Here is a 17,880-nt window from a genome sequence, read left to right on the forward strand (position 1 = left end):
ATAATTGCTCTTGCTAATATTGTCAGTACTATATTGAATAGTGATGGAAGTGGGCAATCTTTTTCTGTTTATGATATTGACTGTGGATGTTTTATACATAGTCTTACAAATCTGAGGTATGTTCCATCTAAACATAGTTTGTGCAGTGTTTTTTTTAATGAAAAGTTTTTGAATATTAAGAAATGCTTTTTCCATTTTGAGATGATTATGTGATTTTTGTTTTTCATCTGATGTGGTCGATAGCATTTATTGATTTGTGTATGCGAACTCTCCCATTTCTGGGATAGATACCACTTGATGAGTGATCTAATGGATATTCCAGGTTTTTATTCCGTTTCAAATATTTTGTTGAGAATCTTTGCAACTATGCTCATCAAATCTGTAGGACTACAGCTTTCTTTTCATATTATGCCTTCGTTCAGTTCTGCTCTCAGAGTGATCCTGTCCTCTTCAAAAGAGTTTGGCAGGGTTCCATACTATTCAATGTTTTGGAGCAGTGTAAAAAATATTCGACTTAGTTCCTCTATAAATGTTTTATAGAATTCAACAGTAGGTCCCGGTGGCATGGCCTAGCAGCTAAAGTCCTCGCCTTGAATGCGCCAGGATCCCATATGGTCGCTGGTTCTAATCCCGGCAGCTCCACTTCCCATCCAGCTCCCTGCTTGTGGCCTGGGAAAAGCAGTCGAGGTCGGCCCAAAGCCTTGGGACCCTGCACCCTTGTGGGAGACCTGGAAGAGGTTCCTGGATCCCGGCTTTACATCAGCTCATCTCTGGCCGTTGTGGCTGCTTAAGGAGTGAATCAGTGGACAGAAGATCTTCCTCTCTGTCTCTCCTCCTCTCTGTATATCTGACTTTGTAATAAAACTAAATAATAAAAATCTTAAAAAAAAAAAAAGGAATTCAGTAGTAAAGCCATCAGGTCCAGGATTTTTCCTTAGTGGAAGATTTTGAATTATTGCTTCAATCTCATTGCTTGTCATGGGTCTGTTTGGATTGTATATATATATATATATATATATATATACATATTTTATATATATATATACATATATATATATATAAAATCATGCTAGGTCCATGAATTCATCCATATATTTGAGGTTCTCCAATTTATTAGCATACAGATTTTCATAATAGTTTCTTATTATCTTTTGTATTTCAGTGGTGTTGATTATAATGTCTTTTTTTCATGTGTAATTTTATTTATTTAATTTTTTTTAAATCTAGGTAGAGGTCTATTTTGTTCTAAAAAAAAGCAAGTTTTGTTTTGTTGATCTTTTTAAATTTTTGTTTCAATTTCATTTATTTATGCTGCAATAATTATTTTTGCCTCCTATTGATTTGGGGTTTGACTTGTTCTTGTTTTTCTAAGTATTTAAAATGTATCATTGATTATTTTATTTGAGATATTTCTATTTTAAAAAATGTAAGCACTTAATACTATAAACCTCCCTCTAAATACTACTTTTGTTGTATTCCATAATTTTATTTATTTTTTTTTATTGGAAAGAGGGATATACAGAGAGGAGGAGAGACAGAGAGAAATATCTTCTGTCCGATGGTTCACTCCCCAAGTGGCCGCAACGGCTGAAGCTGAGCCAATCCAAAGCTGGGAACCAGGAGCTCTTCCAGGTCTCCCATGCGGGTACAGGGTCCCAAGGCTTTGGGCCGACCTCGACTGCTTTCCCAGGCCACAAGCAGGGAGCTGGATGGGAAGTGGAGCTGCTGGGATTAGAACCAGCGACCATATGGGATCCCAGCATGTACAAGGCGAGGACCTTAACCACTACGCTATTGTGCCAGGCCCATATCCCTTATTTTAATATGTTATATTTTCATTCTCATTCTAAAAAAAGCTTTTGATTTCTTTTTAAATTTCTTCAGTTACCCACTGATCATTTAGTAGCATGTTGTATGATTTCTGTGTATTTATCAGTATTCTACTATTCTTGTTGGTTTCTAGTTTTATTCTTTTGTTGTCTGCAGAGATACAATTTCAGTTTTTTAAATTTACCAAGACTTGACTATGGCATAACTTATGATGTATGTAAAATGTTGCATGTGCGATGAGAAGAAAGTGTGTTCTGCAGCTTTCAGGCGGTGTGTCCGGCAAGTGTCTGATAGAGTACTTCAGCTCCGTGGAATCTTTATTAGTTTTATTTCTGGATAATCTGTGCTTTGAGAAGGAGACGTTGAATTCACACACTCCAAATTTTTTGAGTTTGTCTCTTCCTTTCAGCCTAATGGTATCTGTTGTACTTATTTATGGCCTTGTGCTGGACGCATACACACTTATGATTTCCATTTGTCTGGTATGTCTTTTTCCAGCCTTCACTTTCAGTCTATTTGTATCTTTATTTCTGAAGTATATCTTGTAGGCAACAAACAATGGAGTCTTTTTTTTTTTTTTAATCTGTTTAGCCAGATTTCTTTTGGCTGGAGAATTTAATCCATTTACATGAAAAGCTAGTATTTATAGATAAGAACTAACACCTGTCACTTTGTTGTTTGGATACTGATTATTCCTGTTCTGTGAGTGAATTTAGTAGTGTCAGATGTTTTCATGATATTTACTTGTTACCTTCAGAATTTCTTGTCCAGCGGCTCTGGTGGTGGTGAATTCCTTCAGGTTTTGTTTATCTGGAAAATGCCGTGTTTCTACTTCACTTTTGTTTTTCAAACATTTATTTCACTTTTAATGGAAAGGCAAATTTACAAAGAGAAGGAGATACAGAGAGAAAGATCTTCCATCCACTGGTTCACTCCCAAATGGCTGTCCGCAACAGCAGGAACTAAGTCGATATGAAGCCAAGAGCCTGGAGCTTCTTCCGGATCTCCCATGCAGATGTCCAGCCCCAAGGCCTTGAGCCATCCTATACTGCTTCCCAGACCACTGCAGAGAGCTTGATGGGAAGTGGAGCTGTTACGACACAAACCAGCACCCTATGGGATTCCGACATGTTCATGGTGAGCATTTAATTCCTGACCCATCATGCTGGACCTTGTCCTTCACTTTCAAAAAGATCACTTTGCTTTATATAATATTCTTGGTTTTTTCTTTTAAGAACTTAAATACCTCACCCCATTCTCATATGGCTAATGGAGTTTCTGTTGAGAAGTGTGTTAGTCTAATTGAATTTTTTTATGTGTAACTTGATACTTTTCTTGTTTTTAGGATTATTTCCTTTACTGTGGATAATTTGACTTTATTTTCAACTATTATTTTATGTACCAGGCTCTCAATGCCTTTTGCCTTCTCCAGTAATACTTGTAATATGAATATTTGGTCATTTAATAGTATCCCATCTTTTTCATAAGCTTGTTTCAGTTCTTTTAACTTTTTTCTTCTTTTTTCTGTCTTTGTTATCCATAAAGTCTTGTCCTCAGGGAAAAATTTACTCTGCCACTTGGACTATTCTGCTGTTAAAACTCTTAAACATATTTTTTTAATTTCACTTCTTGATTTCATCTTCAAAATTTCTATTTCCTCCTTCTTTAATGATCTATATTTCCGAGTAAGATCTTCACATGTCATTAATTGATTTCTTCCTCTCTTTAATTATCTGTATTCCCTCGCACTGCATTGAATTTCCTTACCATCATTTTGGATTGAATTTCTGGTATTTCATAGATTCCCTTTAGTTTAGGAACTAATTTTTGAGAAGTATTCTGTTCTTTTGGAGGCATTATGCTATCTAGCTGCTTCTTCGTGTCTTCTGTAGTACTGCATTGACATTTGCATATCTGAAGTCATTCTCCCTATTCTTTAAGGTATAGGATTTACTGGAATACAGCTCATGGTTTGGGTGGGATGCAGGATCTCACTTGGGTTGTTGCTTTGGCCTTGATTTTCAGTGAGCCCAGGGTGAAGTTTCTTTGTAGTGGTAACATACCTGCTCCCTATTTGGCCCTCTTGGATCTCCTATGAATGGATTAAGTGATCATACTCTCACGCTGGATAAAAACATTAAGATCTAACTGTATACTGTCTACACAAGACATATTTTAGATTCAAACTCATCCAAAAATTGGAAGGCAAGGCAACATTTCCCAATTCAATTCTGTGAAATTAATATTACACTGGTATCAAAATTGGATAAATACAACAAGAAAAACTTACAAGTTAATCTCTCTTAGGATCTTCAATATTATCAGCAACTTGAATTCACTAACATGTTAAAAGGATTCAAGAGCATGACCAGTCGGCTTTAGCTTAGGAATGAAGGCTAGTTTAACAACTACAGTATAGCACTGAAGAATAATAAAAGACAAAAGTCACATCATTTCAACAGGTAGAGAATAAACATTTCATGAAGTTTAGTACTTCTTCATGTCGAACATTGCAACAAGCTAGAAATACAAGGAAAACTTGATAAAAAGCATGTACCAAAAAGCCACAAGTTACATACTTAATGGAAAAAGATTAAATACTTTTCTAAGCTCAGGAGCTAGACAGGAATATATATTCTTTATACCTTCACTCAAATTTATTGAAAGTTTTATTCAATAAACTGAGACCATATTTTCTCAATCTATATTTGCATACCCCTTTTTGCTGTATATGATTACATGTTCACAGATGCTGGGTCTTAGGAGATACAGGATCTTTAGGGCAGGGACATTGTTCAGTTTACCACAGGCCCTTTGCTTTTGTGTCCTTTGAAGTAACAATGCCTAATTTTATGCATTTTGTAAATATATATGTTTAAAGAAGGTATTAAAAGCATTGGCCTTGTAATAGACTGTAATGTTACACATTTGGCATAAGTTTAGCACTGATCCGTGGTATATGTTGATTTGACTGTGTATGACGACTCACCAACTTTCAAACTTGTTGACACCCTTCCTTGTATACCAGCCCAGTCACTGTTTCCATGGTTCAAGAAGCACTTTATTTTGGAACAAAATAAGGCCACACAAGTAAATTCTGTGGGACGAAGCACTTCAGGTTAATACAAAGGGAAGAGTAATGCCTGGATCTAGGGACATTTTGCATCTGCATTTCTCTAGCTGCTGGACATTCTCAGTGGAGAACATGATCCATGACATAAGCAGTGTGACCCTGGGCCTAAAGACAGCCAACACTGCCAGCCACTGGAGGACACTTCTCTCCAGGGCAGTGAGCACAAAGTCCCAACTCTTGAAGATGACAGTGTGGGCAAAGACTGGAAGAAACTCTAGTCTTCTTTGCCATTAATGCTGTTTTTCCAAATAAATAAATAAATGTGTAAGTAAAAATAAAAAACAAAAATTTGCTATCTTTCATTAATAGCATTTTATTTTTGTTTCATTTTCATTTTGTTAATATAGACAATTTGCACGCAGAACAGGGATAATATTCATCATCTGGTTTCAATAATTATTAACAATTTCACAATTGATGTTAATTGTTAATGTTAACAATTAACATTTTCACAATTCCTATTCCTCTGTCCCCCTATTTTTGGTAGAAGTATTTTGGGTTATTTAAACTGCATCATGAACATCTAATTCACATGTCAAACATGTAGATGTGTATTTACTAGATAAGGACTTGCAGAAATGACCACCAACCATTTTATTAAAAAGAGAGATTTAAAAAGAGAAAGGAGGAGAAAACTTCCATCGGTTGGTTAGCTCCCCAGGTTGACTAAAATGACCAGGGCAAGGCCAGGCAGAGGCCAGGAGATTCATCTGGGTCTCCCACTTGAGTGACAGGGCCCAAGCAATTGGGCCATCCTTCTGCTGCTCTTCCCAGAACATTAGCAGGGAGCTGGATTGAAAGTGAAGCAGTCAGGATTAGAACCAGGACCCATGGGTACTGCATTGGGATACCTGCATTGCTGGCAGAAGCATTACGTGCTAGGCCGCTTACATGTCTCCCATCTCTAACCATTGTCACACCTGAAAAATTGTTGATTCCTTTTTGCTGTCCAGTAACTTTTCCTTAATTGTCTCAAAACTATCTCTTCAGAGTTGGTGTATATAAATCAGGATCTAAGCAAGGCATACACATTTTATTTATGGAATGTCATTTTTCCTTCATTGTACACTTCTCTTTTATTTTTTAGTACCATATACTTATTGTACCATATACTTATTGAATAAACAAGAAATTACCGCTTCCCACATTTAACCCAATAGGATTCTCTGTCACCCATTTTCCCTGTAAAATGATGTATCTTGAAGCTTGATTAGATTGATTCATTTTTTTCTCTTTTTACCATTTTTTTGGGAGGGGATTGAGGGACAGTGACACTTCATAAGTGGTTCTGTAGAGCTTGAGTTGTGTCACATCAAAAGGCGCAAGAAGTCTTTGCCCCTCTATACTTTCACTAGTTAAGACTTACCTGTATGAGATTCATGTAATTTCAGTCTGATTGTCAGTTTTCCATCAGCCTCGCAGGAAACCAGTGCTTCTCATTTCTTGGCTGCAGAGCAGCAGCACTTGAAGAGCTTAGAAAGTTCTGACATGCTGGCACCATCTCAGACTGTCAGTCTCTGTGTGATGGCATAGAACCTGGACAACAGTATTGAAGAACCCCCAGGTTGTTCTGATGGACAATGGAAGTTGTGAAATACCAGCCTGAGGATTTTAGTAGCAATGATGATTGTTGCCTACTCCATGGGATTGTAAAATGGTAACTCTTCTAAATGGTATTTCTTCATCCCTTATTACTATTTTTGGTTTTTTAAAAAAATTATTCCTTTCACAAATCCCTGAATTTTTTTTTATATTTGTTTATTTAAAAGGCAGAGTTAGAGAGAAACTGTATTTGCTGCCTCTCTGCTCAAGTGGTCAGTGCTGGGCTGGGCTGTGCCAGCCTGGAACTCACATCTGTGGCTCTCAAACACTTGGGCCAACTTCTGCTGTTTTCTGAGTGCATTATCAGGAAGCTGGATCCGAAATGGAGTAGCCAGGATTAGCTTAACTCGCTGCACCACCATACTGACCACAGTGAATCTTGTTTTTGTTTTGAGATCATTAAGAGCAAGTGCATTTCAGTGCACTCTTCTATGTTTCAGATATCTCTGTTATTTCATGTTCCATAATACATCTTTGATCGATTGGTTGCACATTGGCCCTTGTGTCTGTCTTTACCTTGGGTATCTTTTTCTTTTTTGTATAGTATGTTGCAGGCTCATCTTGACGTTATTTATCAATGCTAGACCTGGAATTAGCTATTTCACCCAGAAACTCTAATTTTTCTAAGTGAAGGTTGTACTTACTGATAACAATTTGGACAGTAGCAATGTTTATTGCTACTAAATTTGCCAAGTGTCTAATCCATTTCAGTGGAAATTATTAGGAAATATATATTTTTTGTATGAGAAAAATAGCTCATGAGTTCATATTAAAAATTTTTAAATAAATGTAATTTAAGTTAAAATATTTGATTTTATATTGATATATTTCCCTCAAGATGGATATTAGTTTCACTGACAATAACATAATTGTTTATTTATTTGCTTTATTCTACAAAATATTTTTCTGAACCTACCTACCTACCTATCTTCCTATCTATAGTTTTTAAGTAGGGATTGAAATAGTTCCATAGCTGCAATATCACTAGCAATAAAATGCAATTTAAGATTTTTTTTCTCTTTAGGGTATGCAGTATCAAGAAGACATGATAAAAATACCATGTTTAAATTATCTTAAAATCATTTTCTCTGTATAGTTATGTCAACTACACAGTATAAACTTGAGTTTGTTTTCAAGTTTTAAGGATTTATTCCTCAAAAATCTGCTTCAAAGTCAAAAGCACAAGGCAGATTTTGCAGTACAGCTGGTTAAGCTGCCCTTGGGATGCCTATGTCTGATAGGGGACACCATTGTGCACCCTGGCTAATGTGCTTCCGGCCATCTCCCTAAGACGTCCCTGGGAGACAGCGGATGGGTGCTAACCCTTACCACCCACATGGGTGACTTAGATGGAGTTCCCACTTCCTGGGCTTCTCACTTTGGTCTGATGGACAATTCATACTCTTTCTCTCTCTCTTACTCTGCTTTGAAATACACAAATGAACTTTTAAAAGTGTATATTCAGAGAGATCTAGTTTCTGTCACTTTCCTGCTTCCTTTCTTCCCCTATAGATGATGGATTTTATTAGATTTTGTTGGGATTTATAATTTGTTCATCTTAAAAGCAAAAGGAAAATGTACATATGTTAATTTGTTTATGAGCATATTATTAACTGTAATTTCTTGCAAGGCTTTCCAACCACAAATTTAACTAGTGTTTCTAATTTCCATGTCAGTAATATGCACTCCTGTTTCTCATGAGAGATCTTTTAAGATGTTTATGTTAGCACTGAAGCCTCAAAATTGAGATTGAGACAAGTTTATCAGGTTTCTGTGTGGCACATAGTAGTGTGGCATAACAGGAGAACAAATGTTTTAATCAGATTGGCTGATTCTGTTTTGCCATTTACTAAATATGTGACGTTGAGCATGTTACTTAATCTTTTAAGGCTCTGTTATTTCATTCTTAAAACGTAGGTATTTATGATACTTACCTCATAGAAATAGCTGAGATTAACATGTAAGTTTCTTAGCCAATGCCTTGAAAACAGAAAATGCTCATTACATTTTAGCCAATACTACTCATTTTCACCCAGGTAATCCCGTGAGATCACTATTGTCTGAATTGATCTCTTTGTTCTGGGAAGACGGCACTAATGCCTTTTCCACACCAGTCCCTGTGTAGCCATCGGGATTGCAGGTTTTAGCCATGTCCAGAAAATACCTATACTTTTGGGTTTTCTTCCTGTTTTAGAATCTCCAATTTTGTATTATGATCTGTTTTAAATTCTCTACCAAATACACAATGACTCCTGAAAAAAAGATAGTGAAGTGAAGGCTCTGTGGAGGCTATAGTTTTTATTTCTTGATTGTCTGTAGAAATCCATTGTTGGTGAAGAGTTAAAGGTGGGAAAGCTTGGAGCACAGTACTCAGGACATGTTATTAAACTGAAAACCCCAAACTAGTGTATGGCAGTAGGTATGGAAATCTGAACATTTTTAGAAATCCTATATTCTATTTAAAAGGAGTGAGACACTCCTTGAAGCATTTGAAGACTTAAAGTTGGGAATGTAGGGCTTTCAAATAATTTGATATTAGTATAGTGTGTAGATCATATTTATGTTTTAAAAACAAATTGTTAGCTTTTTTCATTTTTTTAAGGCAGGATATAAACATCAGTTTTTCATGGGGTTTTGCTGAGCACAGTCTCTCACAGCCATGTTGTCTGACACTAGATGGAGTCCGTGAGCCTGAGGAGTTCTTGATTTTGTCCTTTTCTTCCCGTGATTCTTGTTCTGTGCTGTTAAAGGGGAGGATGATACTTTCAAACAAAGGATTTTCTTTTAATGGCAGACTGTTGGATTCTGCAAGTTTACAAAAATGTACATAAATTTACCAGTTTGCAAAAAAAAAAAATGTAATGGTACTTCAAAAAGTTTATGGAAAATAAAATTAAAAGGTAAAGTTACTTTGGTTCAAAAATTTTGAAATCCACATACAAGTTTTCAAAATACATACTTCCTCCTTTTTTTCTTTTTACAAAAATATATTAAAAAGGAGGTTTCTTTTTAAAAATTTACTTTTCTTGAAAGCATTACAGAGAAAGAGAGAGACATGCAGAGATCTTTCTTCTGCTTGTTCACTTGCTGGATGGCTGCCACAACGAGCAGAACAGATCCAGTCTGAAGCCATGAGCTTCTACCTGGTCTTACAGTTGGGTGCAGGGTCCTGAGTCGTGGACCCTCCTCCACTGCCTTTTCAGGCCATTAGAAGGGAGCTGGATCAGACTGGAGTAGCCAAGACTAGATCTAGTGCCCATATGGAATGCTGGTGCTATGAGCAGAGGATTAGCCTACTATGCCACTGGACTGACCCCCCCCCCCCAACACAAAATACATTCTTTTTGCTTTTCAAAGATCCTTCTCATAGTATTTTTAAAGACTTCTCATATTTAAAAATTTTTTCACATTCTGCATTTCCAATTTATTTTTGAATAAAACTGCGAAGTTTGTTTTTGTTTTTGTTTTTTGGTGTAAGATTTATTCCTTTTTGAGAATCAAGATGGCAGAATAGGGTAAGGACACATTGAAATGGATGGAGAAACATTAAGCAGTGTGAAGCAGAGAGTGCATGTTGCAGGAAATAGAAGAGGACAGAACGACAGCAGAGGGGTACCTAGAAACTGACAGACACAGGGAAGCAGTGGACACAACGGTGTGGCATTGCCGTGACTGATAACCCAGCAGCATTCAGCACGTGACACTGTTTCACTCCCCGAGTGGCCACAATAGCCAGAACTGAGCCTGTCCAAAGCCAATAGCCCAGAGCCTCTTCCCAGTCTCCCACATGGGTGTAGGGTCCCAACACTTTGGGCATCGTCTACTGCCTTCCCAGGCTACAAGCAGGGAGCTGGATGGGAAGTGGAGTTGCCGGGGTTAGAACTGCTGCCCATATGAGATCCTGGTGCATCGCTTCTCGGCCTTTTGGCTAGGATCAAGTGTGAGATCCTGGTGCATGCGAGGCAAGGACTTTAGCTACTAGGTTACCATGCCAGACCTACATAGTTTTAATATTTAATATCAGTTGTAAATCATTCTGGTGTTTTTAATTTACTATTTTTTAAATGTCAGTGTTAAGATTGATTATAATCCTCTCAGTGCCCCAATTATACATCCTAGTATCTATCCCCTTGAGTTCCTTCAATACCAGTGAGAATGATCGTTGTGTGTTATTTTAGCATAGTGTAGTGCAAGCTGCTTTTCCCAACCAGACGCTTCTCTGCACAGCCCTGTCCTTGAGAGTAGAGAAATGTCTTATGTATCTTTATCACTAGTTCCTCTGCATTCTGTCTGGCAGTCTAGCCAATAAATCCTGAATGAACAAACAAGCAAAAAGCCTTAGATGGTGTAAAACGTTATGAGAAAAAGAATAAACATGTTTTCTTTATCTAAGTGTCAAAAGGTAAAAGTGAGAAGCAGCAGGCCGGCAGTAGATGAATGTTCCAGTCACATACTAGGCTGTTTATTTTGGGTAGGGACTGGGCAGTGGGGAAAGATCAGATGAGTACATAAAGTCGTTGCAGAAAATATTTTGGGGGCTTTCCAGGATTCACAGAGAACGCAGTTGGCTAGTTCAGTTAGTCTTTTATGCAAGGCAGTAGTGGGCAAGGTCTGATCTAATTCCTCTTTTGTGTCTTTCTGCTGTAGCACGTGTCCTTATAGTCGGCCTCCCTTTGGCTATGGAAATTTTCCAAGTTCAATGCCAGAATGCCTTGGTTATTATGAAGACAGGTACCAAAAACATGAGGCTATGTTTTCAGCTTTAAATCGAGACTATCCTTTTAGAGACTATCCAGATGAGCGCACACACAAGGAAGAGTCTCAGAACTGTGAGAGTATGGACGGGACCTCTTACTATAGCAGTCACAGCCACAGTGGGGAGGAGTACCTAAATCCCATGCCTCAGCTGGACATTGGCGCCCTGGAGAATGTCTTCACAGCTCCCACATCAACTCCCTCCAGCATCCAGCAGGTCAATGTCACTGACAGTGATGAAGAGGAAGAAGAAAAAGTGCTCAGGAATTTATAATTTTAAAACCATGTGCACAGAAAATAAACATTTCTTAAAATACATCTGGGTCAGTTGGTGTGAGAAAAAAAGCCTAAGATGCTTTACTAAAAATTTTCAGCCATGATTTGAGGAATCAAAATCAAATGCAGTTATATCTTCATGAAATTTTGATTAGTGAAACCAGAGTCCTGATATTCCATCATAGGAATATTTAAGTATGAAGTAGCTTATTTTTATGGCTGAAATTTACATCAACATGTAGTATTTTTGTCTTGTCATGCCAGCTATAAAATACAGAAGCTTCACAAGTATATGTGAGTGGAAGGGATATGTGTATATGCATAATTACATGTGTCTGGGATGACAAATATGAATTTGTATTTTATCTCAGATACATTTCTTTTTATTGATTTGCTTGTTTGGTGTTTATGTAATATCTATGAATGTTGTCAGTTTTTATGTAACATTTTGGAAATGTTTTGATGAATTTTAGTAGTGAACTGGAACTCAGTTACTAAATTTGACTTATTGAATAAACAAGTTGCAAATGTCTTTCAATGGCAACTGGGTAGTTCTTTCAGGTAAATTTAGTCATTTCTGTTCCTAAACATTTTTATATTTTTTGAGTATCTTTTTGCATTTGGCATTTATTGTTCTATTTTTGTTATAATTAAAAAAAACAGACAAAATTATTCTTGTTGGGTGTTTTCTGTTTGGGGATACAAATAATCACAATTAGTACTGTTCATTCAAGGTAATTGTCCATACCACCTACCTGTGTTTGTTTTCACCTAATAACCTCCAGAATTGCAAAGAATCTGTAGTTTCCATGAGACTTCAACTTGTATCAACGACTATGTGCACACATTCTGATTCTACTTCCACACTCCACACATGTATACATGACCTAAGCATTCCCCGGAATGGAAGGGCTCTTTCAGATTTGGGTCAAGCAGCTGTCTTGAAAGCCATGGAGTTTCTTTTAAAAAAGACCATGTGGAATTTGTTTAATTCACAGAGAATAAAAAGCTCCAGTTCTTGGTAAGTGCCTGTTTATAAACAGAGAAGACCTGTACAGATGGACAAGGCATCCAGTGAAGTAATGATGGTAAATTGCAAGAAATCAATATTCCCTCTGTGATCTGTATGATTTATGCAAATCAAGATTTTATGACTGAAAATTGCTTGGAAAATTGTATGTAAAAAACCTGTCCTAAGCTTCCAATTTCTTTTACCAAACCTGTACTTATTTCTTAAGCAAAGGCTGTTATTGTAATATGCATTTCAGTCAACACTGTGCTTACTATATTTAACATTGATTCAATAAAAATTTTATTCTTGTATTTTTTATTCTGCATTGTTTTGCACAATCCCATTGTAGTGGTTAAATAACAGAGCAATTAAAGAGCAAAACCTGAATTTTTTGGTTGATAGAGGACAAACATGTCACTTCGTATCTCAAGTAACATTAGGTTGTCTATGTCTATATTGATGTTTGATGTTTTTACCATGAAGCAGAAATGTTAGCAATAATTTGACCCATTTTATTCATTCTCCCTTAATAACACCTTTGTGACTAAATTGGGTTTTCATCATGGACTTTATTTCTACACACAAATCAGTTGGGGATGTTACAGAGCAGAGTTCATTATTTCCTAACTGCCTGTTTTCTTTCCTTCCTTTGATGCCTTCCACAGTCTTTTCTTTCAGGTTAGGAAACTTAAAAAAAAAAAAAAAAGATTCATTTATTAGAAGGAAAGAGAGAGAGATTTCTTCCATCTACTGGTTCACTCCCCAGATCGCTGCAAGCAGCTGTGCCAGGCCAAAGCCAGGAACCAGGAGCTTCGTCAGGACTGTCCATAAGGGTAGCAGGGTACAAGCATTTGGACCGTCTTTGCCTCCTGAGGCACCTTAGTGAGGAGCTGGTTTGGAAATGGGGCAGCTGGAACACAAACCAGTGCCCATCTGGGATGCCTAGTTGTAGGTAATGGTCACCTACTGTGCCAACACAGAACCCTGCAACTCTTAAGAATCTTTTCCTGCCTCTTCCTCAGTGCTGACATCAGAAGGCAGACATTCGAGCTGTTTACAGATCCCTAGTAGAATTTGGGTTGGGAAATCGGGGCATCTCTTATTTAGAAAAGTACTAGGTTGCAGATAAGCAAACCTAACTGCAAATGTCTGTATCTGGTTATTTATAGCTCTGTAAATCACTGAGGAAACTAAACAAAATCCTTCCCTGTAACTAGTAACTCGTCCAGCTCTCCAGGTCTTCAAAGCACCACATACTCTGTAAGCACCACACATGTTATCTAACAGGCCTTGCCTTGTTTGTTCTAAAGAATTGAAGGTAATGGCATTTGCTATATGACTAATCTCAACGTGTGTTGAAATGTCAGGATGTTTAGAAAGCCAAATGGTCTGTCCTTTGGTCAAAGATGTTCTGGGTTTTTACAAATGAAAAATTTCACTGCAATAGATTGACAATAGATTTAGTTTTAACTTTCAAGTTGCCAAATCAGCACATTTTAAAAGACAAGAAATTGTGTCTTTTTTTTTTTTGTGTGTGTTAGAAGCTACGTCTTTTACACTCAGAAAAAAAAAAATGACCAACAATTTCTTGAGAAACATGTCTTGCTCCTGTGTTGCAGTGTGTCAGTGTACAATATTGTAGTGATTCAGAAGTATAAGTAAAAGAAATTGAGCTCTGTTTTTCTTAGAGGTTCCGTAACGAGCTAGTATGTCTCTCCCTATACCACCACCCCGACACTCGGTGACAGACACAATGTGTTATGAACAGCTCACAGAAAACAGAAAACATCTGAGAAACGCTAACATACGATTGCTGGTGTCTTTGGTGTTTAAGTTGTCGACTTTACATACGATTTAGTGCATTGGCCATCTCAAGTATGTTATTGAGACAAAGTGGTGGCTGAATAAGCCGTTTTCTGCATTAACCATCAAGATGAAGGGAAGAACTGAACCTTACAAATGTTGCGAGTTTCCATTGACTTTTTAAATGAAAGTTGATACTACTCCCAAGAATTCAAGTAGGAAAATGTGTCAGATACCCATACAAGTATATTTTTCATTATGTCAACCAGCTGTTGGTAGCCAGAATTATGAGACTCTTGAAAGTTGGAATTGATTTTGACATGAATTTCTGGGGATTCTTTGAACTATTTGTGAATTTGAAAGTAATTTAATGTGGGTAGACTATACTTGAAATTACTTTTGTTCTGTATTTTGAAACAGATTCTTCCAATGCATCCTTTTTGTCTTTCTGAATCATCTTCACTTTTTAGGATTTAAGAGAAATTCCAAAGAGGTTAACTTTAAAACGATATGAAGGAAGTGTTGAACCTTCTGTTTTATCCGGTTCTGCTTGATGAAAAAATTCCATATCCTCTTGATGAATTTACCTTTTATCTTTATCTTTTGTATTCTCACTGATCCAATTTCTCAACTCTCCTTTGTGATGAGTTTCGTATAGACAAATCTCAGTGAAATGTTCCTTAAGTAATGAATCTTTGTAGGCAAAACGGGAAAATGGGAAGGGCTACTTGCCTGCATCTTTATATTTCCTCCTCTTTCACTGAAACCACATCAGGGAACTATGTTAAAACAAAACAAACAGTTGCATCTCAAGTATTCTTTTTCAAATGAAATGCTTTAGGAAGCTAAGTTCTTTTTCTTATGATAGAAATGACTGGTGTGCAATGATTTTAGAAGCCTTCATTTTTGCCCACCATAAATTTCCTTTATTCTTTTTTAACTTTTAATAGAATTTCATGTTGAGGCTTACTATGTCAAATAATGAGTTTTTCAATTCATTTAAGATGAGAGTAGAAATATAAAATTAAGAATACTTTCATCTTCTGTGACGCCATCATCATCATCTTCTGCATGTTGGTGCTTTCTTAGGTAAGAGGTGGATGCCCATCCTGATCCACAGATACATTTAGCTGACAGTGATCTCTGAAGAGGTAGCTTTGAATTTGCTCTTACGATATCTAAAAGGGATGAATATTCTGGTGGATACAGAAAATTCCGAGAAACCTCTACATCTTCATCTTTATCAATCTTTTGTATGTTTTAGTAGCCACCAGTATAGACTGTTAAAGCTCTGCTGTGAAATAACATTTCAAATGTGATACGTTCTGAAAATCTAGTCTTTATATCCCTTATTTTCTGCTTCTCAAAGTTGTCAGTAGTTTCCTCCAGATGACGAGTTGTTTGGGTAGCATCCGCTGTGGCTCTCTGATTTGGTTTCTGCCTGTGAAGTTACCTGCCAATCCGATGGGCGTCTGACGTGTTCTAATGGAGTCAGCTGCTAAGCTTCTTGGATTCCTTGCTGTTCCTGTTGCTTTGAGGTCATCCTGTTTCGTTTTTACAATGGTTCCATAAAGTTTCAAAGCTTCAACTACTTGGGCTTCAAATCTCTCAACTTCTGTTTGTTGATAATCTTGAAGCTTGGGAAACTCATCAGCAAAGTTTTTCAGGCCTTGTTCTAAATGTCCTCTGTGGAGAGGTGGGTGTTGATTTTGTTCACCAGGAGGTCCATTTTGTCTGGAATCTTGACAGTCTTCCACACATCGACAAAGATTTGACACAGTTCTCTAAAATGCTTCTGCATGTGTATGAGAGCATCTTGGAGTTGTCTGATTTGAACGTCCCGATTTTCCAGGTTGTGCTTCAACATCTTGCCTTGCGCACCAGCCAGGGCATCCTGGGTTAGGGCCTGGGACTGGGTTGTGGAGGCACCTGGTCACAGGCTAGGGTGCAAGCTGCCCTGCCCCCACCCAAAGCTAAGTGTTTGCGTTTGTTCCTTAGAATGTTTTCTGTAGGGGCTGGTGACCCTTCCTGGAGAATGTCTCTTCTTGGTATATGTAATTACACAAGTTATAGGTAATGGGAAGAAATAGGATGGTCAACTTCCCAACTCCTGATTTTCCTGGTGAGTTCTAGGATACAGGATTTTCAGTATCAAAATCAGTAAACTCCAGGGAAAACCTGACCAAATTAGGCACCATATTGAAGACAGTAAATCATCCAGGCAGCTGAAAATACAAACTTTGCTATGCAGATGTGAAGCTTGAAATTGTCAAGTCTCATCAGCAAGACTTGTATGAGGCATATAGAGAAAGTGTAGGGATAGGATTCAGGAAGTCTAGGGATGCTATTTATTTATATTTGGGGTTGAGGCATGTTTTCCATCTGCTGGATTACTGAAACCCGGAAAAGGCTCCAGGCTTTGGATCAGCTCAGCTCCAGCCGTTGCATCCATTTGATAACCAGCTGATAGAAGGTTATTCTCCCTCCTCTCTGTAAATCTGATCTGCCTTGCCAATAGAAATAGAAAACTTTTTTTTTTAATGTGGCCATTCTTGAGAAGTGTGGAATCACAATTTCCTCAGATAAACCGTAGGAATCTTCTTAATATGTTTCTCAGTTGATCCCTAGGTACATCCATCATTGAGAATATTTAACCTTAGACTTGCTTTCAAGTTTTATTGTCATGAAAATGATAAGACCACATTAAAGGGACCTTTCAGAGGAGAAAAAAACTTTTTAATCTGTCTTGTATTGTTTTTCTAACATTTTTTCTAATATTTGATCATGTAGTCACATTTTTCATGTGATTCTAATAACATAGAGACAATTTGCTCAGTATGCCCTCATGAGCATTATACAGCTTCCAGTAGATACGCATAATCATAAAAGGGTTAAAAATTATAGTTTCTTCCACACTGATTTCAATAGTCTATCTTCCATTTTCTCAGGTCTTTCCTCCCTTGGAACCCCCGTCTGTCATTATGGCAAGAGACAGTTCTCTCAAATCTCTCTTTGCACACTGGAAAACAAAATGAAAATCTGTTATCTGTTTTAGTATGTTTCAATGATGTTATGTCAGAATGAGCTCTCTTACAGGCTGAAGGAGGCTTTTTCTCTAAGTCACCTTTATTCCAGGGACATAAAGGGCTGAGGTCATTTCAGCACTGAGTGCTGAAGAGGCGAGGGCAGGCAGCTATCACAAGGGAGTCCTGGGGAGGGTGGAGGGGAGGGTGGTGCCGTGAGGGTCACACCAGGCCCTCTTCCTGGACAGTCTTTGCTTTGAGGCTTCCCTTCCCTGCCTAATTGTGCTTATTCATCAGGTCTCAAGTCAGAGATCTGCTTGTTATTGCCCAGTGCTTTCCTTCCCCCCACTTTTTTTTTTGTAATAATAAAACCCTAAATTTATTTATTTATTTTCTTCCTTCCTTCATTTCTTTTTTTAAACATTTATTTATTTTTAGTGGAAAGG

At 37.3% G+C, this 17,880-nt stretch overlaps 1 protein-coding gene and 1 pseudogene across 2 annotated transcripts in view; one reads left to right on the forward strand and one right to left on the reverse strand.

Moving 5' to 3' along the window:
- SOX30 (SRY-box transcription factor 30) overlaps nt 1-12,121 on the forward strand; it is a 35,193-nt gene extending 23,072 nt beyond the window's left edge. The window contains exon 5 of one of the 2 annotated variants that reach the window (XM_040975789.1): nt 11,213-12,121. In XM_040975789.1, the coding sequence (XP_040831723.1) occupies nt 11,213-11,594 (382 nt within the window). In that variant the 3' untranslated portion in view covers nt 11,595-12,121. The remainder of the gene's footprint in view (nt 1-11,212) is intronic. The other variant, XM_040975799.1, reaches the window with a different exon arrangement.
- Nucleotides 12,122-15,410: 3,289 nt separating this feature from the next.
- LOC121152305 lies at nt 15,411-16,278 on the reverse strand (annotated as a pseudogene).
- Between the last annotated feature and the right edge of the window lie 1,602 nt (nt 16,279-17,880).

Source organism: Ochotona curzoniae, unplaced genomic scaffold, assembly GCF_017591425.1.
Source record: "Ochotona curzoniae isolate NIBS_2020 unplaced genomic scaffold, NIBS_Ocur_1.0 contig_1, whole genome shotgun sequence".
Lineage (NCBI taxonomy): Eukaryota > Metazoa > Chordata > Mammalia > Lagomorpha > Ochotonidae > Ochotona > Ochotona curzoniae.